The following is a 24,907-nucleotide window of genomic DNA, read 5'->3' on the forward strand; positions in this document are numbered from 1 at the left end:
CATAAGTCTAAGAAATCACTGAAAGTTGTGGATGGTCAACGAAAACACAGGAATTCTTCAGAAATAATTGCTGACATGCATATTTACCCATAACATATATTATTTTACAGTATTATAATACGGTATCATATGTAGAAGTTATAGGATTGTAGCTAAAACCTATTTCATTTGCCAATTCCTCACTCGGAGATTCGTTCCGTGGTGTTGTGATGCCAAGTTCCCCTAACGTAGTCAACTGTTTGTACCTGCTGCTGGGGGCAGTCCGTCGAGTCCAGCAACGGTGGCCGCAGCCGGGACCACAACCGCTCCATCCATAGAACCGGACAGCGATGCAGTGGTTCCCACCACCGGGCCCATCTTTTCGTGACAATGCACCTTGTAGATGTGTTTGTTCAGATTGTTGCTCTGGTTGAAGCGTTTCTCGCAAATTGTGCATTGATACGGCTTTAAACCCTGGTGGATGCGCATGTGGGTGTTCAAGTTGTTCTTCTGATTGAACAGTCGATCGCAGATGTAGCATTTGTAAGGTTTCTCACCAGTGTGGGTCCTCACGTGGGTCTTGAGATTGTTCGATTGGATGAATTGCTTTCCACAGTAGGGGCAATTGAACGGCTTCGGCGAAGAGTGCACCAACGAGTGACGGCTGAACTCCTCCTCGTTTGGAAACGAACGCGAACAGAAGGAACATTTGAAGGGATCCTGAAAGATGTGTGTCTTCATGTGGGTCTTGAGGTTGTTCGATTGGGTGAACGTTTTCTGGCATATCTGGCATTTGTGAGGTTTGACCTGATTGTGTTGCTTCATATGGTCGCTCATTTCCTCGTGGTTCATGAAGACCTTGTTACAAATGGCGCAGATATTAGGCTTCTGATCTGCATAGCAAACCCGAACATGATTGGACAGTTCCGTGGGGTGGTGGAATGGCGTTTGACAGACCTTACAGGTCATCGAATGGGTGCGCATATGGGTCGTCAAATTGTTCTTCTGATTGAAGCGCTTCTCGCAGATACCACAAGCGTACGGACGCTCGTTTGTGTGAGTCCTGACGTGGGTCTTCAAATTGTTCGATTGACTGAAATACTTCCCACAGATATCACATTTGTACGGCTTCTGTCCCGAATGGACCTTCATGTGAGTGGACAAGTTGTTTGACTGAATGAATCCCTTTCCACAAACCGTGCACCTGAAAAGATAAATGTTTACATCAATTGACTAGTGCAAAGTGGTCCAGCAAGTAGATGTATTGATGTTAGTTAAGTCAAGTCAAGTTAGTTAGTCAAGTAGATGTATGTATTAGTTAAGCTGTTTGTAGTTCAAATATTTAAAAGAAGCCACTTTTAAAGATTTGAAAAACGCGTTTATTCAATAACTAAGGAAATTACTTCAGAATTCCCTAAAAAAATCGATCGAAAATTTTTCAAGAAAGTCCTAAGTCTTTCAGGATTTTATCCAGTGAATCTTGCATTGGTTTCTCTAAACATCCTTCAAGATTCACGTTTAGAAGATCTTCAAAAATGTATCTAATAACTTCTCCAGAGATATCTCTAGTAATCTCATGAGATTTGTTACAACATTGACTTTCAGGATTTGATTTTTTCTTTATTATAGAGGTTTTCAGCCTTAATAGGTGAATTCACCCCAAGTACCTCTTATAACTTTCAGGATTTCTTCATGAATTCATCTAGGAATTTCTCTAAGGACACATTTAGGAATTAATCCAGAAATTCATCCAAAGATTTCTTTAGGACTTGCTGCAGTAATTCTTTTCAACATTTCCCAAAGAAATCAGTCTTCAAAGCCTTTTCCCAGACATTATTCATGAGTTCTCCCACCTTCCAAGGAAACTTCTATCTTTAGAAGATCCCCTAGAGTATCAACTGGAGAAATCTAATGATGTATTCTGCCGAGAAAAAGATCTAGAAAATATTCTAGGATAGCCTTTGAGTTTGTTTAGGTAAACCCTGAGAAAATTATTGTAGGCGTTGAAGTGCTCAAGGATTCCAAGGAGCTGGAGAAATTCCTCTACGCATCATTTGAAAAATCGTCGGAAAAATGTCTGGGATGATTGGTAGAGAAATCTGTGAGCGGATTTTCTGGAAATCTCTCTATAGAAGTCCCTGAAAGCATACCAGATGAAATATCTTTTTAGCGAGAAACCAGAAAAGAAAATTTTGAACATTGCGGCGAGTTTTAAACGATAAAGATACATTTGGACGATATTGCCATATTTTTAAAAGAATCCAGATTCGCAAATTCAGTCAGTGACAAAGTTAGTAATCGAATGCTATTTTTCCATATGAAATGCACGAGTATGGAAGGATTTTTTAAGAAGGACTACCTACTAATAACCAGGAATTGCAATATTTTTGAACAAGTGCCACAGTTGTTGATACCAAAAAATACTTATATTTGTTTTGTATATTATTTAGAATCCAAGGCTCATGAGTTTGAAAATTTGTGTAACTTCTTAAAGGATATAATTTTGCCATCAAACCAATCAATTACAACCTGCAGTTACAAATTTGACTTGAAAAATCCCACAATTACTGTCATTGAACAACTGACTTAGAATGACTGCAATAAAATGAATTTGCTACATATAATATTTTTGGTTATTTACAGATTGTCATTCAAATTGAAATCTTTCCAAACTGCCAGAAAAATTCTTAGAATTTTCAGTATTGAAAGTTTTTATAGCACTGCGTTTTCATGCAAAAAAATATTACGCACCATTCATTCTCATGGGTCATTTGGATACAGCTTCATGAGCACAAAAGTCGAATTTTATTTTTATATGTGACAATATGTTAAAATAAAAACTAAGTTTACGAATGTTTTTGCATGTAATCATACCATTCTGACATGCAAAAATAAAACAATTTCTTTAAAATATCTCAAATCGATTGAATCGTGTTGATGGTTGTCAGAATACATTGTTGTTACATATTTGATAAGGTATATTCCCACCCTCCTTATTAATGCAAATAATCTGTAAAACTTTTGTTTCGGATAATAGAAAAATGGATTATCAAGCCCCCGGTTAATCGCGTCCGACCTGTATAACATTTAAATGTGGCAATCAAGATAAACGATGAATTGTTACATTTAATTTGCAAGCCTATTATTTTGCTCAAGCATTTTTTTTATAAAAAACACATTTTTCGTAAAGAAACAGACGATTGAAGTCGTGAGAAGGAGAGTTAATCATAATTGTTACGAAATTTTAAATTGTTTCAATTCCAGATAACTTTTCCAAAATTTTTTTTTTTTTTGATATCAAATATTTTTCAATAATTTTAAAAATTGTGCATGAAGCAGTTCTGGAAGCGAGTGAGTGACTTGAAAATAGGAAGTTTAAAAAACTCTTTCCTGGGAAAAGAGACTAGAAAGGGACCTAAAAGATACCGAAAAGAGACCAAACGCTAAGCAAAAAATAATCAGAACAAACCTAACAGTAACCTGGAGAGAAGAGTTTGACACGACCAGACACTTCTCATAGAAAATTTCTAAAACTTTTTTAAAGTTTTTCTTGGCATAACGACAAAGAATTTCTTCAAGTTAGATGAATAGATATAAATAACTTTGATAACATTTTTCTTCAGAAGTTCACTTAGGAATTATTGTCACGCTTAATTTTAATTTTTTTTTCAGGTATAGGTTTAAGAAATTCCCCAAAATACATAAATGACTGACGAATTGTTAATTTTAGATGACTAAAAATTTATTTTCAAAGAAAGTATCATTGAAAAAAATGTCTAACAATAAATTTCAAAATATTTTCTCCGTCAATGAAAAAACTATCTGTTTTGTTCTAAACATGTTAACAAAACAAAAAGAAAAATATTGATGATTTTTATTTAATTTCTACGAAAAACAAAAATGTTTATCCAATGATCTGAAAGTGCCTTTAATCATAAAAGTGAGATATAAAAAACAGTCTATTCAATCTTAACCCGTAGGCTACGGGGCTGACATTACTCGCTTAAAATAATTTATGAACCTGTATAGTTTATGGTTAGAACTTCATAATGTTCTGGAGGCCTTAGCATTATTCTAGGTTATTTATACATTTTTCAATCCCCTGGTGCATCGTAACTTCCATTCACGAAACGCGACGCGAGACAAGACATAACACTTATAGTTCTTACTATTGTCAAGAAAACTTAAAAATTACCTTTATGTCGACCGGTTTCGGGCGCGATGTGGCCCATCTACGGGACAATGTCCGACTGATTGCGTTTTGTACGTTGTTCGTACACGTCCGAAGAGAAAAACTGCTACTGAAGTGTCGTATTCACCAGCTCGAACAGACACGAAACGATCGGAGGATCGTCTTCATTCATCAGCGGCCCTAGGTTATTGCTGATGAACATTGATTCCCATGCGTTTAAGTGCGAGGCTTTTCGTATACTTTTGATGAGCTTCGCACTTTCCCAATCTATTTCGTGGTTGGAATCTAACGCATGAGCTGCCACACTGGATTCGTTATGTTTTTTGGATGCTACAGCATTTCTGTGTTCTTTGAGGCGAACTCTTACTTTTAGACGGGTTTGGCCGATGTAAACTGCTGGACAGTCTTTACATGGGATCCGGTAAACTCCCGATTGCTCATCGGGTGGAACTTTGTCTTTAAGGTTACATAATAAGTCGCGCAAAGTTTTGTCGCTTTTATGAACGACGTGTAGGCCTTGTCGACGAAGTGTACTCTTAATCGAATTAGTAACCTTCGGGAAGAACGGTAAACTAATCCTCCTGATTTTTTCTGTATCTGGTTGAAGTGTTGTGATATTTTGTCGTCGTCTTTTACGTTTGTGTTTACGAAGTATTTTTTCTATAAACGATCTGTCGTATCCGTTTACCTCTGCAGCTACGTAGATTTGGCGTGTTTCTTTGTCAAACTCCTCTTGATCCATTGGTATATTGTAAAGACGGTGTGCCATGGACAGGCTCGGGAACTGTGATCACAATTTGCCACAGTTCATCGATTCTGCCAGTCAACCAAAACACAACGCAGCAGCAGCATCAATTGAGCTCTCGCCGAGCGGTGTCACGAACACGTGCGCAAATTTGCTGGTTGAAAATACTGCCATTTGATTTTGCTGGGAACAGCTGATCTTTGTTTATATTTTCAACCAGCAATTTTTAAGTAGTGTTGATGACATGTAACGTGTAGGTACACGAGCGCAGAAACCACTATACCATCAGGCGTTGCGTTGCCAACGGTTCACACACTGTTTGACTGTTTTTGTCTCTCCACTATGACCGTTTTCGGGCAGCCATCTCAAGGTGAATGATTGAAAAAAATGTTAAATAATTCAATCGCTAATAATTCGCGTGTGTTCTCAATTAATTGAAATCTTTTAGCGCTAATAGCAAGAGCACAATCATTCCGTTGCGATACATATAAACAAGTTCAATTTCATGCGGCCTTTATCGAGCAAAAATGCAAAACCCCGAAAACCGGAAAAATCGTGTTACCACTGTGCTCGAGTCATTTCGCATTCGGGTTTGAAAACACGTTAGGAAGAAGAAGATTACAGTTTTGAAGAGCCGTGATATTTTTTTGTTTTGAACGGTCATGGTTTGCTTTGGATTTTGATGATCGTGTAGAAAAATGTGAATGTCGAGGTGGTAAATGTTTGCGACAGTACATTTCCCATCACTGGCCATTGAATGAAATGCAGCTTGTTTTTGAGCGCCAAAGTGGTTGGAGTCTGAAGTGATGTAGCGATCGGTAGAGGTAGGTTTGCGGTAAATTCCAAATTTCAATGTGTTGTCTTCTTTTCTACTGATCAACAGATCGAGAAAAGGTAGTCGGCCATTAACTTCTTTCTCTACAGTGAAATTTATTGTGGCATGTTGAGAGTTCAACAAATTCAGCGTTTGGTCTACGTAGCGCTCTTTCACTGGGGCAAATATATCATCCACATAACGCCACCAAATTCTTGGAAATAATTTTTCTTTCTGAGCGTTAACCTCAAAGTCGCTCATAAAGACATCCGCCAGCAGAGGGGAAAGTTTGCTACCCATGCTGAGACCAAAAGTTTGCTGATAAACCTTTCCCCTGAAGGTGAAAAAATTCTGGTCCATACACATCTGAGCAACAGAAATATACGCCTCGATGTGGTTTGGTGGGACTCTATTCCGTTCCAAATGCCGTCGGAGGCTTTGCAGAGCTTCGGGGACTGGTACGCTTGGAAATAATGCTGAAACATCAAACGAAACCAGAACCTCGCCTCTCCTTAGCTGGAACCCTTCTAGTTTGTTCACTAGATCGACGGAATTTTTCACGCTTTTTCCGTGCATCACAGGATACTTCTGCATTTCGTTCACAAGCCAAGCTGCCAATTTTTCCGTGGGGGTTCGGATGTTGGATTAAATGGGGCGCATACCAATGGGATTTTTATGAATCTTCGGTAGGCAGTATAAAGATGCAACCGTTGGATTTCGCACATGAAGCTTTCTTTCAAGCTTTTCTTCGCCCATCAAATGGGCCACTCTCTGCCGCGCATGGTTCACTTCTTCAATCATTTTATTGAGAGGGTCTTTCGGCTTTCCATTTTTGAATTTAACTTCTTCGTACGGGCCGGCACTGATCATTGCGTGCACGTGTGAATCATAATCTTCTCGATCCATTATAACCACTGCGTTACCCTTATCCGCGCGAGAATACACAACATCACGGGTTTTCAACTGCCGAATTGTACACCATGTATCGAAACCATCGAAACTTGGGCGATTTTCGTTTTCTGTTTTGTTTGCCTTCCGCAAAAGACATTAGCTGTGATGTTAAAGTCATCAAAATAGCTTTGGTGAGCGAATTTGACGGATAGCACCGACAATTTTTGTCGCATAGGATTCATCGAATGTAGCGCGGTTGTTGCAGCATGGCCAGATTCATTTCCCGAGCGCGTGCACGGAAAGAAATAACAATTGTGATTTAAAAAAAACAGTAGCGGAAAATCAACTGATGATCATTGTCGTTCTACTATTATCAAACATTTTAATAAAAATAAAATGCTTTTAGAAGTGCGCAGCAATGCTAAATCGGTCTGATGTATTCTGCGCAGTTCATATGTATTTTCCACACGTTCTCCTATAATTGTTTTTAATCCACTTCGATACCGTCAATCCGCCCTCAAACTGGATGGCGTACACTCAGCTTAAGGTGATTATAAAACGAAGCCAAACAAGGGCACAAGATTGGAGAATCTGACAACAGTTTGCATTGAAAACCAATCAATCTGCTTGCTTGCTGGTGGTGACTAATGGGATAAATTTTCAACGGTGAGAGCTGTTTGGTTCTCAAGTCTTGTGCTTTTGAAAATTTGAGGTGTGGCTTTGTTCTATAATCACCTTAACGCAATTTATAATTAAGTATTGAGTTGTAAATAATAGTATATATTAGTTGTGTTGCTAGAGGACATCTTGAAAATTCACTGAGATTCTTTCAGAAACCCTTCTGAAATTATTATATGTAGTTATTTCTTTGATCGCTCTGATTTTTCTAATAACCTCCTTGGGACTTCCTATTGGACTATCCCAGAAACCCATCTTGGGTTATTATGGAAATCCTTTCAGGATTCTGCTGTAAAATTCTGGAATTCTGCCGTAAAATTCTGGAATTCTGTCGAAAATGATTTAATGATTGCTTTCCAGTGTAATGGAATCTATTTTAAAAATCTGGGTTCGGAGATTCTCACAAAATTTCTTGGGATTTCTTCTGGAAATTCAATCGAAATTATTATTTAAATTCTGATATTTTCCTCGTAATTCTTCAGTATTTCTTCCGTGAAACTCTTTGAAAGTTCTTCAAAATCCCTTTGAGATTCTTTCCGAAAAATGTCTTAGATTATACCTATTATTCTAGAATACTCTCGGAAAGACGCCTGAGACTATAATCAAAACAATCTATTATTTCACTTCCCTTTCTTCCGTGCAAATTCTTGGGATTCTTTCGGAAATTCCTCTGGAATTCTTTTGTAAATCCCAATGGAATTCTCCCAGAAATCCCTGTGGAATACTTCCGAAAATCCTGCTAAGAATCTTCCAGATGACGGGGATTTTTTTAAATCTTTATTTATGGAAATCATCCGAAAATTCCTCTGTAATTGTTTGTAAATCCTCCTTATATTCTTACAGAAATCCTTCTTATATTCTTACAGATTTATTGCTATTGATTTTATTGTTTCTGCCTGAGATAATTTTGTATATCCAGAATTAATCCGGAAATTCCTTCGTGATTCTTTAGAATTTTTTTCTAAGATTTTTTGAGAAAAAAAAAAAACTGTGATTCTTATGGAAATTCATAAGGAAGTGTTTTTGATTTTTTTCGTGATTTATCATTGATTTTCCTTGAAAATTTTCTTAAATCCTTGGCAGAATTTTCTGAAAATCCCTCTTGACTTCAAATGGAAATCTTCCAAGAAAACTACCGGACAGTCACTGGGACTTTAAAAAAATACCTATGAGATTCTTTGATTACTGATTTCTTTTTCTGAGCATCTTTTGAAAGTGACTTTTAAATGTTTCTGGAAATTCCATTTGAAATTATTCCGTAAATCTTTCTGGAGCTCTTCTGGACATCGTAATTATTCTGGAAAATATTCATGAATTCGTCTGGATGTCTGTGACTTTTCATTGAATCTTCAGGGGTTCTTGCGAAATAACTTCTGGGATTCTTTTGGATATCACTGTAAAAAAAACATTCAAAATCCATTCGAAATTCTCCTGAGATTGTTTCAGGAATTTACGAGAATCCTTAAAATAATTCCTTTAGAAATCTCCCTGATAATATTTTAGTGATTTCTGTGTGGTTCTTCTGTAAATCGACCTGGGATTCTTCCGGAAATCCTCCTTTAATTCCAAAGCAATTTCCAGAAGAATTTTCAGAAGGATATTTTTAAGAATCCTGTATATTTTTCCCTAAGAATCTCAATGTATTTAAACAAAATACCAGGACAATTTACGGTTCAATCCCACAAAAACTTCCGGTGGAATTCTTGAATGCTTATCATTCAAGCAGAATTCCAGTCGTATTTCCGGATGAATTTCGGCAGGTTTTACGAATTTGATTTCCAGGATTTCAAAAGTAATCCTTAAGGAGATAAACGCAAACTCACACAGATTTATGCAAATATTCCAATAAGATGTCCAGAAGAATCACAAAGGATATCCGAAAGAATCTCAGATATAGTACCGGAATGCTAACGATGTTTTTTAGATGAGTTCAAAAGCGATATCTGTAAGTATTCTGTGATTTCCAGAAGAACTTAGAGAAAAATCAGAAATAATCTTTAGATTTCCAGAACAATCCCAGAGAGGTTTTGAAGGATTCATAAGTGATTTAAGGAAGAATCCCAGGAGGGAAATTCCATAGAATTCTGGAGTAATTTCTGGACCAATGTCTCTTTATATGCTGTATCAATATTTACAAGTAATTATAATAAACAAGTATTTATGGAACAATAACAATTTTAATTTATCATCATAATTGAACGACAATTTTTATTAGAATGTACATCCACCACATCATCCCTCTCAGAAGGATTGTGATTCTCAATATTTTTTTTGTGGTGATTCAGAATTGTAATTGTATGTGGTGTCATTCAATATTTAAAATAAGATTCGTTAAGCCGAACATGTTGATCCTTCGACATGAACCAACGAGCATTGCTTGAAATAATGAGATTTTTTCGATTACTTTGATTACTGATTTCTTTTTCTGAGGATCTTCTAAAAGTTACTTTCAAATGATTCCGAAAATCCCGTTTGAAATTATTCCATGAATCTTTCTGCAGTTCATCTGGACATCGGAATTATTCTGGAAAATATTCATGAAATCTTCTGGATGTCTGTGAATATCCTTTAAATCTTTCAGGGATTCTGGCGAAATAACTTCTGGGATTCTTTTGAATAACACTGTAATTTGGATTTAGAATTCTCATGGGATTATTTCAGATATTAACGATAATCCTTCATACAGAAGTGATGTTTCTGTGAATCGCCTTGGAATTCTTCTGGAAATCCTTCTATAATCCCAAAACAATTCTCAGAAAAATTTTCAGAAGGATATTTTTAAGAATCTCAATGGAATTACCAGAATGGATGGAAATACCAGAACGATTTACGGTTGAATCTCACGAAAACTTCCGGTGGAATTCTTGAATGATATCCGGAAGAATGACAGTCGTATTTTTGGATGAATCTTAGCAGGTTTTACAGCACAATCCCAGCAAAATTTATTGAAAAATTTAGAATAGAAAGATATCCGAAAAAAAACTCCAACAGGATTTTTGTAAGAGTCCCAGGAGTATTTCAAAGATATTGGCGTAAAAATCTCAGTGGAATTTCTTGAAGAATTTCAGAAAGATTTCCGAAAGCATCTCAAGTCATTTTTGGAAGAATACCAGAGGCATTCTCATAAGAATACCAGAAGTATTTCCGGATAAAAATCTAGAGTTATTTTCGGAGGAATTCTCGAAGAATTTCTAGTAGAGTCGTACATTTTTTGATAAAATCCTCTTTAAATATCCAAATGGATTGCATCAGGATTTATGGTAAAATCTTCCATAGTATTTCGAAAACAATTTTCAAGAATTTCAAAGAATTTAATTTCCTGGATTTCAAAAGTAATCCTTAAGGAGATACACGCAAAATCACATACAGAGTTCTGCAAAAAAATCCAAAAAGATGTCCAGAATAATCGCAATGGGATATCCGAAAGAATCTCAGAAGTAATACCGGAATGGTAACGTTTTTTTGGATGAATCCCAAAGTGATATCTGGAAGAAAATTCAGAAATAATCTCAAGATTTTCAGCAGAACGATCCCAGAGAGGATTTGAAGGATTCATGAATGATTTAAGGAAGAATCCCGGGAGACGCTCCCAAAGAATTCTAGAGTACTTTCTGGAACATTTTTTTTTCATATGATTTATATATAAAAATACTTTGATTCAAATATATTTCTTGTGTAACATTAAGTTTAACTACAGACATAGCTCGTAACATCAATAATAAATTAAATTTATATATCTTTTAAACACATCCAAATTAAATAACAGTTCAAAGAGTAAAATACCATTCTCATGAGTTTTTGAGAATCATATGGTCGGTGTTTAGACAGACCAGACTAGATGAATTTTGGAGCTCTAAGGATACGTAAAGAACTCCATCAATTTTAAATCTTCCATTATATTTTGATACAAATGTATCATCAAATAGATAAGTTCCATTATTACAGTAAATATCTATAATATTTTGATGTTTCACATGTTTGGGGTACATTTTTCTTACTCGATTGAAAAAAACACTTGGTTCAGTCTGTCTGAACACCGACCATATCTATGTTTGCTATTTAATATTTAAATACTTGAATTGTGCTGTATCAATATTTACAGGTAATTATAATAAATAAGTATGTATAGAACAATAACAATTTTAATTTATCCCCATAATTGAACGACAATATTAATTAGAATGAGCCTCCCCCACATCATCCCTCTCAGGAGAATTTTGATTCCCAATATTTTTTTTTTTTTGCGGTGGTTCAGAATTGAAAATATCAAAAGTCTATTGTAATCACATCCTTTTTGTTCAATTGCATGTGGTGTTATTCGATATTTAAAATAAGATTCGTTAAGCCGAACATGTTGATCCTTCCACAAGAACCAACAACAAGCATTGCTTATGTTAAGAGATTTTATCGTAATGCACAACCAGCCTAAACGTTCTTCCCCTTTTGTATATGTACTAATTATAATTTCAAATTATTTTAATTAAATTAGTTGTGTTGTCTACTATTGTACACGGCAATATGTTTCAAAATAAGTGGAGCTGCTTTTAAAACAAACTTTAACATCGATCAACCAAACCATAGAATATCCAATAGCGAAAAAATAATAATAATAACCGATCATTGCAAATCGAGCCGAACTGGCGCTCTTTCCGTGCGCACGCGCTCTGTCCGTGCGCACGCGCTTTCTGCAGAGCTGTCAAACAGACTTTTGTGCCTTCCTTCTTTCGCTCTCCTTCAACTCAACAACTCAGCACGATCCACCTCGCGGTGGATTGGTGAGCTGTCTGGTTGTTGCAGATGAACACTTATCGTGTAGCGTGACATCATCATTGACAGTTAGCGTGCAACTCACCAGACAAACGATAGGTGTAATTAACAACTGGACTATTGCTTCACACTGTGACGAGTAGCAGCTTTGTAGGCATGGTTATCGCACAGACAAACAGACGTCACACTCTCATCATTGTCCATCGACCACCTTTTTAACGGTCGATTCAAAAATATGTTAGGTGGCCAATCCGTCACCCGCAGCGCTTGCTTCGTTTTTGTTCGTGTTTGACGTTTACACACTACCGCCATCTGTTGGCCCGTCGGCCAAACACGCTGATTTTAGTATTGGGCGTACATGTCCTCGTGACTATGATTTTGATCGAGATTTTTTCTAAGTGTTACGTCTGTTTGTCTGTGGTTATCGTATTGAATGGCACTTTCTATGTTATTGACTATATCGGCAAGGGGGGCACATTGGGGGGAAACGGCAAAATTTAACCCTTTGTTGAGCAAATTCAACTCAGCTGATGTGAACTCAGTGGACGAAAGATTAACTACAAAATTATCGATCGTTTGGGGAGCGCGACGCGTTTTTAGAGCCCGTGTGAACTCGAGAGAAGGTAGCTTTCGGCGATGTCGCTGTTTCGTATCACGCACTCGTTTCTCTAGGGACGGACCTGGTGTAGTGGTTAGAACACTCGCCTCTCACGCCGAGGACCTGGGATCGAATCCCATCCCCAACATAGTCACTTATGACGTAAAAAGTTATAGTGACGACTTCCTTCGGAAGGGAAGTAAAGCCGTTGGTCCCGAGATGAACTAGCCCAGGGCTAAAAATCTCGTTAATAAAGTCAAATCAATCAATCAATCGTTTCTCTAGATGGGTAACATTTTCCAACGATTCTTGCCAACACTCCTTCTTCTCTTCTACACATCTCCGCGTTACACATTCAGCTACAGTATGGAACTCCATTTGCTGTAGCAGTTGCAAATGGAGTGGATATAGCTGCTCTTCCACTTCGGATAACTTCTTATGCTTGAACCTTATTTTTTCAATCAACCAGATCTTTTTAGCACTATCGGTAGCTTTTACACTTGCTTCACTATTTGTTGATGGTTTGATTTGGACAAAATTCGGCGTAAGGCCTTTTCTTTTACACCGGGTTAAAAATTGAATATGTAGTTGCAGCATTCTCTTCTTCGCAATCAATCGGCCATAAAGGCGAAAGCACTTGTAGGTTGTAGCCTGCATTTCACTATTAATTTGTGTGGTTTGTGCTAACGTAAGAACAACACGACATTCACGAAACGCGACGCGAGACAAGACATAACACTTATAGTTCTTATAGATTCCAACCACGAAATAGATTGGGAAAGTGCGAAGCTCATCAAAAGTATACGAAAAGCCTCGCACTTAAACGCATGGGAATCAATGTTCATCAGCAATAACCTAGGGCCGCTGATGAATGAAGACGATCCTCCGATCGTTTCGTGTCTGTTCGAGCTGGTGAATACGACACTTCAGTAGCAGTTTTTCTCTTCGGACGTGTACGAACAACGTACAAAACGCAATCAGTCGGACATTGTCCCGTAGATGGGCCACATCGCGCCCGAAACCGGTCGACAGAAAGGTAATTTTTAAGTTTTCTTGACAATAGTAAGAACTATAAGTGTTATGTCTTGTCTCGCGTCGCGTTTCGTGAATGTCGTGTTGTTCTTACGTTAGCACAAACCACACAAATTAATAGCATCGTAACTTATTACAAGTACACTTTTGATATGAAAACATTTCATTTCCAAGAGGAAGTTTATGTGATTTTTACCCTACCTGACCCAGAGATGTTCTAGAATAACTTTGTCAACAATACTCCGAATGAATACTTCTCCATTACTCATGAAACTACAACTAACAGTGAAGCAATCCAAAAAATTTCAATAAAAAATATTGAGTTATGCTCATGTTCGAGCAATTTGAATTTTGTACCGTAATTTCGGGTGAAATTGATCACTTTTCACTGTTTTCAATGTCTGTTTTCTATGATGTTGCCAAATTCAAACAACTTAATGCAGGAAAACAAGTACAACGGTGAGCCTCATTGGTTGATATACTGAAATTTTCTTACAGTTGTTATTTTAGTGCTGAAAATCGTCTCTAAAACAAAAAATCAAGAAATTCCATTTAGGGGTGAAATTGATCACCTGTCAAAACAGTTATTGTTAGTTTTGAAAACATCTTTACTTGTTTATTTTGGGCCTCCTGAATCCAAATATGCTTGCCAAATTCTTAACAATGTCAAATTTATGGAAATAATAAACAATTAATTTTCAACAATACCGCAGAAAACGCCTAAATGTAGACAGTTTCCGAAGAAATCTTCTGATATTTAGAAAAAAATCAATTATTACAACAAAATGAACAATTTGGTACGAATTTTGATGATAAAATTCGTTTTTGGGATATATTTCAAGCATCCTTACAAATTTTCAGGTTGAAACAATGTCCAAATCCTTGTTTAAAACTATAAGTTTATTGATGTCTGCCAATACCACACAGAACACGATTATGGAATTTTCTATTATTTTCATAGAAATAGACATTCCTTAACACAAAAAGCTTCACAACATGCAATTCGACAATAGTTAAGACAAACAACGTTCATTTACATAGGTTGCATTGATTCCTGTGCTCTTTTAGAGGAAAATAAAGTCGTGTGACACAGTGATCAATTTCACCCGAATTTACGGTACGTCAGTCCCGTAGCCTACGGGTTAAAGAAAAAATAGTCATTCCCGAAATTCAGATTTTTGAACATCAGCGACGTATCCAAATATTTCTCGGAGAGCAATTGGTATTTTTTCTAGATGATATCTTAGGGAAATCAAGGCTGGTAGCGACTGATCGTCTTGAATTTATCGTGACATTACAAGTATTGCTGTTCGTTTTACTGTAGTTTTCATTCAAATATTACTCCGAAGATCTCTTCAGGTGATTGTTTTGAGATTTTTCTCGAAATTTCTAAGTAATCCTTAAAAGAAATTCGTTTTAAATACCTTTAAAAATACAATCTGGAATTTTTCACATAAATCACTTCGGAGACCATCAAGAATCCCTCCAAAGATCGTTTCAGACATTTTTCAATGAAGTTTCAATTTCCCGTTTTTCCAACATTCCCGTTTAGAACATCTTCAGAAATTCGAAATTCCTTACGGAATTTCATTTCATTGATTTTTTTTTAATACTCAAACAATTCGTTAAAGAATACAGGGATGTTTCCAGGGAAATGTCAAGGAAATTTTTTCAGATTGTTTTGGATGGTTAAAAACATCCGCGAAGAATTTCGAACGAAAATCCTAGAGTAACCTCAGATGGTGAAATCTAAATATGCCTTTATAAATTTCTACAATGATCTCTGAAAAACTCCTGTATTGTTGATAAATGATAGGAGCAACAACTGTAATAATTGCTGTAATATTAATTGGAATGGAACCTTGAATAAAGTTTTGAGAATTAATGGAGATTTGGAATTTCTTCTTAGAGAAATGCATAATAATATTTTGATGAAATGCCGGGGAAAAACCGTGAGATATATCTGGAGGAACCTAATGAGGAATCGAAGCTCAAATTTATCGAGGAATTCTTGGATAAGTTTAAAATAGATTTCATCGAACAATGCCTGAAGGATTTTTGGAGCGATTCTTGAGAGTAATCAAGGATAAATTTTGAAAAAGAATCCTTATAAAAATGCCTAGAATAAATGAATAAAAAATCGGCGTAGGAATCATTGTAAGGTTGCTTGAAAAAAATGGCCAAACGATATTTTTTTAACGATTTAAAACTCTGAAATAAACCTTTATGGAAGAGCTCCTGTAGGATCTAAGGTAAATTTTCTAGAAGTAACAACTGAAGAAATCGGTAAGAGAATCATTGCAAAAACATCTGGAGGAAATCCTGGGATAAATTAGTGCAGATTATTTTTTAACTCCGAAATAGACCTTTTTTGAACCGTTAGACTGCTCATAAAAGCATAACCATATGGATTTTCGAACCAACCATATACTTTACTATGCACATGAAAATTAACACACTTTGTATGAAAATGTTGTGGAAAAAATGAAGTTGGTGCAATCCCATATTGAAAAATAAAGGCATAACAGTCTCTATATGAACTTTTGACTCAAATAGCAACAGCAAAACGTGAATTGCGTTCAAGCTTATATTTTTTGCTGATCAATAGAAGCGAAATAAGTACCTCTGTGTTTTTTTCAGCGGAATATTGCATGTAGAAACGTACTAGAGAATTATGAATATTTGTATGAGAAGACAAGCTTTAAACTTTGAGTGCTATTTTATTAATGCCTACTTTTTCCATATTGGACAGTAAAGTGCTCTAATATTTTCTAGACCAAATTCTGAAGATATTCTTCGAAGCATCCATTGAAAAATCGCTGATAGCATTCCTGGAAGTATTCTGGAGAAATTACTAGAAGTGCTGAAGCATTCCTTGGGATCAGAGAAAAATATTATTAAGAACTTGTGGAATAGTCGCGTGAAATCTCTGAAGTTTTCTGTTGAGTCTAGATATTTGCCCCAGGATTCACTGTTCTGCATCCTTGTCTAAACATATATTATGCTGAACAAATAACAATCACTAAAAAGACTAACCATGTCAATTAGTGTTTTGATAGCGGCGCAGCAAAAAAAATGATTGAGAAGATTTTGTGTCACACTGAGATGAACCAGTCATAGGGCTGAAAATCTCCTTAATAAAGATAATAATTATAATAAATTTTGTGTCACAAAAACGACATATTCTACCATATTCTACCATGTACTACTGCTTCAGAATGATTTCCCTAAGTGTAGCCGAAATTCCCTGAGAATTCCGGTTTTTTCCAGGTTAAATAAAACTCCCTGATAACTCCAGTTTTTCTAGGATTTTTTCAGGTAGTTGACACCCTGTAGAACATCCTCCAAGACTCCAATTTAAAACATGTTGGGATATGCAATCTGAGACTACTCCAGACGTCTCCAAGCATTTCTTAGGATTTTCTACTAAATTCCTTCAGAATTTCTTTAAATTTTAACTACAAACTTTTCTAAGGACACCTTCAGGTATTACTCCAGAGATTGCTCCTAAGATTTCTCTGGGAAGACATCCAATAATTCTAGGAGATTTCTCAAGGAAGTTTCAAAAAAAAAAGTTCAAGCGTTCTTCCAGGAGTTTTCTTTGTATTTCTCCTAGCAAATATGAATGAAATTTTCCATAGAAATGGTTGAAAATAATTAGTGACGTACTCCTAAAGCAAATCTTAGGGTAACTTCTATTTAAAACGTGTGTAAGTTCTAAAGTCACCCTTGATAAATTTCTAGAAGAACTCGCTGTTGAGGGAGTTTTAGAGGATATTCTAGATTATTGCTAAGATAATTAAAAAAAAATCAATTGAATCTCTGGAAAACATAGGACGAGATCCCTAAAATAATATGAAGGAATGATCGGAGGATTTCTTTTAAAAATTGCTGTAGTGTTGACTGGCGTGGAACCTTAAATGTACTTTTGAAAATTCCATGGGGTTTTCTTGGACGATTCATTGAAATGTGTTTGGAAGAACTCCAGATCCTTGGATGAAATGCTGGAGAAATTACTAGAAAAAAAAAATCTATGGAAACTCAATAATAAAACATAGGTCAAATTCAAGGAATTATTTGAAATGTTTTTAATAGATTTACTCGAATAACCCCTTGAGGAAATTTTGGAACAACCGTAGATGAAATGGCGTAAAAATTCTTGTCGGGTTTCTTAAAAAAAAACATTGAACGAATGTTAGCAAGAAATTAACGAAAAATTTACCCTTTCCTGGAAAACAAATTGTGGTAATTTGAAAGATCTCTCTTAGAGTAACAACTAGTGAATTCGACAGAAAAGTTAGTGGGAAAATATCTCCTAGAACGTCCTAGAATAGTCTTTGGAAAATTGTTCGAAGTAATTCCTGAGAAAATTACTGGCGGTAGTAACGTTTAAGTGCTGAAGGATTTTCTGAAGCAGATTCTGGAGAAATTCTTTTAGGCATCCTTGAAAAAATTGGTAGTGGAATTTCTTGAATAATTTCTGGAGAGAAACCTGTATTAGTTTCTGATTATTCCTGAAGCTGCTTTCGAAAAATATGAGAAGAAATTTTGCATCATAATTTTTTGCATGCAAGATAAGGTAAAAAGAGACATTAGACACCATTTTGGTTAAGATAAAGACTTCAAAAATAGAGACTTGCATAAAAATAATGACCTATTATCTAAAAAGGAACATGCTTTAGATCCTTTAATGATAAAATATTGATATATTAAAAAACGTCAATCATGTTTTGGCAAGTCGATAAAATTAAAATTGTATTAATATTTTGAATATGTAGAGGAAGAATTTGCTGGAATTTACGAATTTACCTCGTAATTATTCAAAGATAGATTAATAAGAAATTTGTGGCAAATAATACTTTGGAGAACTTGAAACTGTAATGTAGATTTGAATTTAAAATTATATGAAAAAGGAGATACGGTGTTATAAAGATTTTGGTAATACATAAAGAATAATAAATCAAATAGCCATTAATTAATAAAAATTATGGTAAAAATATGAGAAAGGGGCGGGCCTGAACCCATCGCCTCCTGCTTGGGAAGTAGAAGACTACCAATCCTGTCTGATGTACACAATATTTTCTACAAATAAGAAAGTTGGTAATTTCATTTCAATGAAAATGTAGACCTCCCTAATTTTGAACAACGCCAAACAAAGGGACTAACTAAAACGAACAACTTCGTAGATATTTTTTGTCTAAACATCTAAACATTCATTCTAAAGCTCTCAATGCATATTTAAAAAAGAGACACCGACACGTTAATGCTTCCAGTGGACGATTAGTCCTTGGAAGGAAACACCACACTAGACAACGGACTAGCATGCAACGCCCAGTGGCACAGTCGAAATACGTTCCGGACGAAAAGTTTTCCCGGACTGAAGCGAGAATCGAACACACACTCCTTGGCACGATGCGGTTAAATGCTTGGTAACACTAACCGCACGGCCACGAAGCCCACAAATATTTCCTCGTTAACCTGTATTCTGGACCATAGTGCAGTGTTTCCCAATAAGCCAAAGAGATTACTCACCGATACGGTTTTTCGGAGCTATGCTCCCTCAGATGCACCGCCAGTTGCGTGGCAGTTTGGAACTTTTTATGGCACACAATACAATCGATCGGTTTCACCTCCTCTTCCTCGGATGGTGGTTCCAAATCTTTAACTGATATCTGCTGCTGCACAACTGTGGATTGTTGTTGGCCACTGCTGCTGCTGCTACTACTGGCCTGATACAGAGCCCTGTTCCTGAACTCATTCTCGTGAATCTTCATATGGCTCTGGTACTGTTCGTTTGAGTTGAAAACCTTCTGGCAGATTTGACACGACTGGCCGGAACTTCCGGCCATTTGAAACCCATGGACACCACCCACACCATAAACCGCAGGCGATAAAAGCTGAAACGATTGCGGTTCTGTTTTGATGATGGCATGTCCTCCCGTTACGATATGTCCGTTGTAGTTAGTTCCTCCCGTGTTCCGATACTCCATATGGGTTGAATTCTCATGCGAATTCAAATGCACCGACAAAGTGGCCACACTGCTGAAGCATTTCGAACATACTTGACACTGGTACTGTGGAGCCAGCTGTTTCACTGTGGATTCGGTGCTTACAACTGTAGTGTCCCCAGGAGAACCTGCTACAATATTGACCACGGTCGAATTCGTGGCGGAAGATCCTCCGGTCGAATCATTCGGTCTGCGAGGTGTTGTCGAGGAGGAGGCATACAGTGGAGGCGGCGGCATCATCGACATGACCACCGTATTGTTCCGGGTGCGATTACTCTCGGTGGACTCGGCAAATTTGTCCAACATCGATGCTGAAAATTGTGGAACATGAGAGGTCATAATGGCTCATGCATCCATTGTTTTTAACACGTAAAAGTATGGCTGTTTTGGATTAGCGACTTACCTTCTACAGCTCTGATGATTATCCTTAACAATCTAATGTACTATTGCGCGATAAAAACTAAAATATCGCAATATTTCTATAATTTCACCAAGTTTTTTACAACTCCTGTAAACTTTTGTTTTTGCTGCTATTGTTCTTATTCTGCCAAAAATGCTCGATCGCGTTTTTTGACAGTGACAAACGATGCGCCGCTCCTTTTCGATGATTACTGTCGGAGTTGGTTAACGTTCAACGTTCCGTCATCGTACACTCAGAAATAAAAATAGACACAGAATTAATAAAGTTTATGCATTAATGACTATTTTCTATCTGCCTCTCTTTCATTCTGCTGTGAATTTCTACACTAAATGTCATTTCACCTGGGTTGAAGCTTAGCGATGCTTCAACCCAGGCGAATCGACAAATAGGAATAAAATTCCCTGCAGAATGAAAGCGAGGCAGATAAAAAATAGTCATAAACTGAGACGAGACTCGCGGAGACGGTCTTCTTTTTCTGTGATTGCTGAGTTTTTTCTTATTCCACTCAGTGTGTACATCAATCTTGCGCAAGCTGTTCAAGCTCTCACATGACCATCTTAGCAAAAAACTATTGCGTTCGCATCACACCGAAACATAAACGGCATTTTGAGTCAAATCTCATGCCAGCAAACGTAGCAGACATTATAATTAAATAGTCTTGTGTTTAGATTTATCAACATCTTTGGAAAAACTGCTCCGCTGACTGAGGTTTTTAATAATAGTTTATTGTGAATACAATACTTTTCACTTTTTCAGCCATAAAAACGATGGGCTGCATTTGACGTTTCGTGACAGTGGAATCTGGGCCGCATATGACGTTGATATTTTTTCTCTTCGCGAGTCTCTCTCAGGTCATAAATTACTAAAATTTAGCCATTTTGTGACTACCCGTGTTTCTGGGTGTAATCATCGTCATCATCAAAACATGAGAAGCAGTTTTTCTGTTCAAAACTGAAATTTATTCGACGAAAATGTGTTCACTGCGTTTCATTTGGAGAATAGAATACAGTGAACACATTTTCATGTGAACTAGCATGATTTTGGACAAAAAACTGCTTTTGAAAATTCTCAAATTGATGACGGATCCTGCCACCTTAAGGGGTTCATCAATTTCGGAATTTTCAAAAGCAGTTTTTTCGTTCAAAATCAAAAAAAAAAATACTAGAAAATGTGTTCACTGTATTCAATTCTCCAACCTCAACACAGTGAACACATTTTCATCGAATAATTTTCAGTTTTGAACAGAAAACCTGCTTTTGAAGTTTCGATGATGACGATGATTACGAGACGGAGCGTTGATCGTTAAGGCTAAGTAGCCCGTCATTCGTTTTGGCAATAATTATGACTTTTCAGCTTGCATTTCAAAGTGATAAAACTCAGTCTTGAAAGTTTATTTTGACATGAAAAAGTATCACTGTACGCGTTTACATACATAAAGTATGCTGATACTTTTTCAGCTGTGTCAGTGCAAAACCGACTGATTTTCTTTGATTTGAAATCGTGAGATGAATTGGCAATAATCATCAACGACGCGAAAAAATTTCAATGACGGCCTACTTCGCCTTAATGCTGAATAGTAAAGAGTTCTCGCGTAACAATTCTAAAGGGCCAATGATCAAATTGTAAACAAATCGGGTTTTGATACCATTCGATAGCATCTCCCAACACCCACAAACTATGCAAACATTGTCAATATAATCATAAAACTTACCGTTATAAACTCGATTTTCAAAACGGCCAATAACCACTTTTTTCCAAAACATTCATTGGCCCCTCTCTTGAAACGGCCAATGATCGGTTTTCGCTCTATCAAGAGGGCCTACAGTCGGAAAAATTCGCAAACTGTCATTGGCCTTAGCATGGTGAGAGGCCAATGACTCTCTCTTGCTCATTCATTGAAAACCGAAAAGGCCTAGCCTTGGACCAAGCACGCTAATAAATAAATCATCCTATTTTGGCCAATAACAAAGGCCTGTGACGACGAGTACCCCTCGGCTGGCTACCAAAAGTAGTTTCCACAGGGTGTTCCGTTGCGCCAGTAGAGGTGTGACAGGAGAAATGTCACCATGAAGAATGAGAGATGACGAAGCGAAAGCAATAGAAATTGAACAAGAAAAGAAAGTAGCTGTTAAATTTATAAGGTTGTTAAAACGGTAAAAAGTAGTAAAATTTGTGAAATTGAAGCCTAAAACCTAAAGTGAGTAAAATATAATTAGTAGTTAATTAAATTGAATCCTAATTAGTTTCCAAAACTTAGATACTACAGAACAAATTGCCAATTGAAAACCCACTTAAACTAAAGGAAAAACTAAGGAGAAAACTGAAAAATTGTAAGTCTAAATTTGTTATCCTAACTAATGAAATACCTAAAATAAATCTAAATTTGCAGCTAAAGCTGATTCCTACAAAATAATAGTTTTAGTACGGGCTGCTAAGAAACAGTTTCAACAATTCCTTTAGAATTTTTCACCGCAAAGCAATGGTGGATAATGGGAATGATTCGCAGGTGCCACGCCATTGTGCTTCATGCACAAAGCCCGACGAACTCGATGACATGGTGGCCTGTGATGCTTGCCATAACTGGCATCATTACTCCTGCGCCCAAGTCGATGCCACAGTTCAAGATCGAGCCTGGAAATGTGCATCTTGCGAACTCCCAACAAACAGCGATCAAAGTCCCTCCGGAACTGGTGTGAAGGAGGTGAATAAAACTGGTGCGAAACCCAAAGCGCCGATAGGACTTCCGCAGACCCTAGCTGTTCCGTCGAAGAAGTCAGGAGCGAAGTCGTCGGCCGGCAGCCGAAAGTCGAAGAAAGTGACCGGGGAACAAAGCACTACGTCGAGTGCCCGGATGCGACTGGAGGCAGAATTGAAGGCTGTGGAAGAGCAGCAGCGTATCAAAGAAGAAGAGTTGGCGGCGGAGAAAGAGCTCCAGGACCTCGAGCGGAAGATGGAGGCGGAACTGCGAGAAAGGGAGTTGGCAATCGAAACCAAACGAATTGCGGAAGCAAAAGCCGAGTTGAAGAAGAAGATATCCGACGAACGAGAGTTCCGGATGAAGCAGATGGCGATCAGGAGGCAGTCCGAGGAAGAAAAAGCGAAGTTGATTCGGCAAGCTTCCGAGTACGGCAGCACCAGAGGCAGTTTGGTCGGCAGTGCTACACGATCGGATAGTAAGGTGGAGGACTGGCTGGAAAAGTCGACGCAGCAGACAGCGGGACCGTTACAACAGTTCACGTCAGCAGTCGACCCTAGCTGTGGTCAAACGCAAGTATTCCTAGAAAAAACTAACCGTCAACAACCAGCCGATATTAGGGCCGATAGGAGCTTAGATTCTCCCCCTCTAACCCTGCCAAATAAAGCTGTCCCCTCTTTCAAACTTCACCCCACACAACCTCTCGTTAGTCAGGTGCGTAAAGATCAGCAAGCTCACACGAATGCTTTCGTTAATCGACATTTTGTTGATGAGTTTGACCTCCTCAATGTGGGTGGTGCTTCCGGTAACCAGGCCAATTCTGCCGGCCAAAACCAGAAGCGAGTGGACGGTAACATCGATGCTTGGGGAAATCGTGATCATGCAAGTGCTCGTGAACGCGATGAAGGGGCATGTCGTCTTCAAAATGTGGGTGAGGCACCATTGCCTGAAGGCGGTGCTTACCACCAACGGAACGACCCACCAGTGCGAAATATGGGCGACAACCGTCGCGGTCAAGCAGCCACGGATCAAAGCGGAGCGGGAATCGGTGTCAGGATTCGGCAACCGGTTTCGAGAACTATTGAGGGTCTTGGCTCGTTTGTAGTGAAGACACGAACACGTAACGTAACGAACAAACTAGCTTTATTGATAACACGTCTTAACTGGTTGGAGTATTGGGATGGAATAGCTTGTTAGGAAAAATAACAGAGGGCGGTTGCTATGATAGTAACACCTAGGGTTAGGGCGATTGCTACTATGTTAATACCCCCTCTCAATCGGCCATTCCAATTTGGCTGCATAGCTCATCTAGTCGTTTCTGGTCCATTGGCTTCGTGAACATATCCGCTAGCTGATGCTGAGTTGCAACATGTTCAATCTTCAGACGTCCATTCGCAATATGATCACGCAAGAAATGATGCTTTATGTCGATGTGTTTCGATCGTTTCGATTCAAAGTTCCGGGCCATTCCGATACATCCTTGATTATCTTCGTAAATAACGAAAGCTTCGTCCTTTTGCTTCAGTTGTAGATCTGCAAGTACCCCTGCTATCCATATTCCTTCTGACGCTGCGGAACTCAAAGCTACATATTCAGCTTCGCTGGACGAAGTAGCAACTGTAGTCTGCTTCTTGCTTGACCAAGACACCAGATTTCCAAACACCTCAAACAAATAGCCGCTCACCGACTTCCTGTCCAAAGTATCCGATGCCCAGTCAGCGTCTGCATAACCGATCAAAATTTCCGCATCATTGTTTCGCTTAAACTCCAAATGCCTTGACTTCCTTCCCTTCAGGTAGCGTACCACTCTTTTCAAACATTTCCAGTGAGATGATGAAGGTTTCTGTTGAAAACGCCCCAGATAACTAACGGGAAAACACAGGTCTGGTCTGGTACACAGCATTATATACATTATGGTACCCAGCAGTTCACGATACGGTTCATTTGTAGATTCTCCATCTTCGTGCAGCAAAAGTCCTTTTTCAAGTGGTGTTTTAACTGGATTACAATCCGACATTTGGAAACGATTCAACATCTTTTCAATATTTGACACTTGCGATAAACGTATTCTGGTGCGCTCCTCGTTA

At 37.6% G+C, this 24,907-nt stretch overlaps 1 protein-coding gene across 1 annotated transcript; it reads right to left on the bottom strand.

Annotated features, from left to right (window-relative positions):
* Positions 1–66: 66 nt before the first annotated feature.
* Positions 67–20,390, bottom strand: LOC5564538 (zinc finger protein 883). The gene is made up of 3 exons (XM_021839946.1): positions 20,108–20,390; positions 19,229–20,015; positions 67–1,183 (listed from the first exon to the last, which is right to left on the bottom strand). Exons 2-3 carry the CDS (start codon positions 20,008–20,010, stop codon positions 232–234), a joined length of 1,734 nt encoding a protein of 577 aa, XP_021695638.1. The 5' UTR covers positions 20,011–20,015; positions 20,108–20,390; the 3' UTR covers positions 67–231.
* Between the last annotated feature and the right edge of the window lie 4,517 nt (positions 20,391–24,907).

This window comes from Aedes aegypti, chromosome 2, assembly GCF_002204515.2.
Source record: "Aedes aegypti strain LVP_AGWG chromosome 2, AaegL5.0 Primary Assembly, whole genome shotgun sequence".
In the NCBI taxonomy this organism is placed as follows: domain Eukaryota; kingdom Metazoa; phylum Arthropoda; class Insecta; order Diptera; family Culicidae; genus Aedes; species Aedes aegypti.

What these genes read in the sequence shown, in the direction of transcription:
- LOC5564538 (XM_021839946.1), bottom strand. Translation starts at nt 20,010, where the DNA reads ATGTTGGACAAATTTGCCGAGTCCACCGAGAGTAATCGCACCCGGAAC. An exon ending in AGCTCCGAAAAACCGTATCG is followed by an intron (nt 1,184 to 19,228) that starts GTGAGTAATCTC and finishes TTATCTTTTCAG; the next exon opens with GTGCACGGTTTGTGGAAAGG.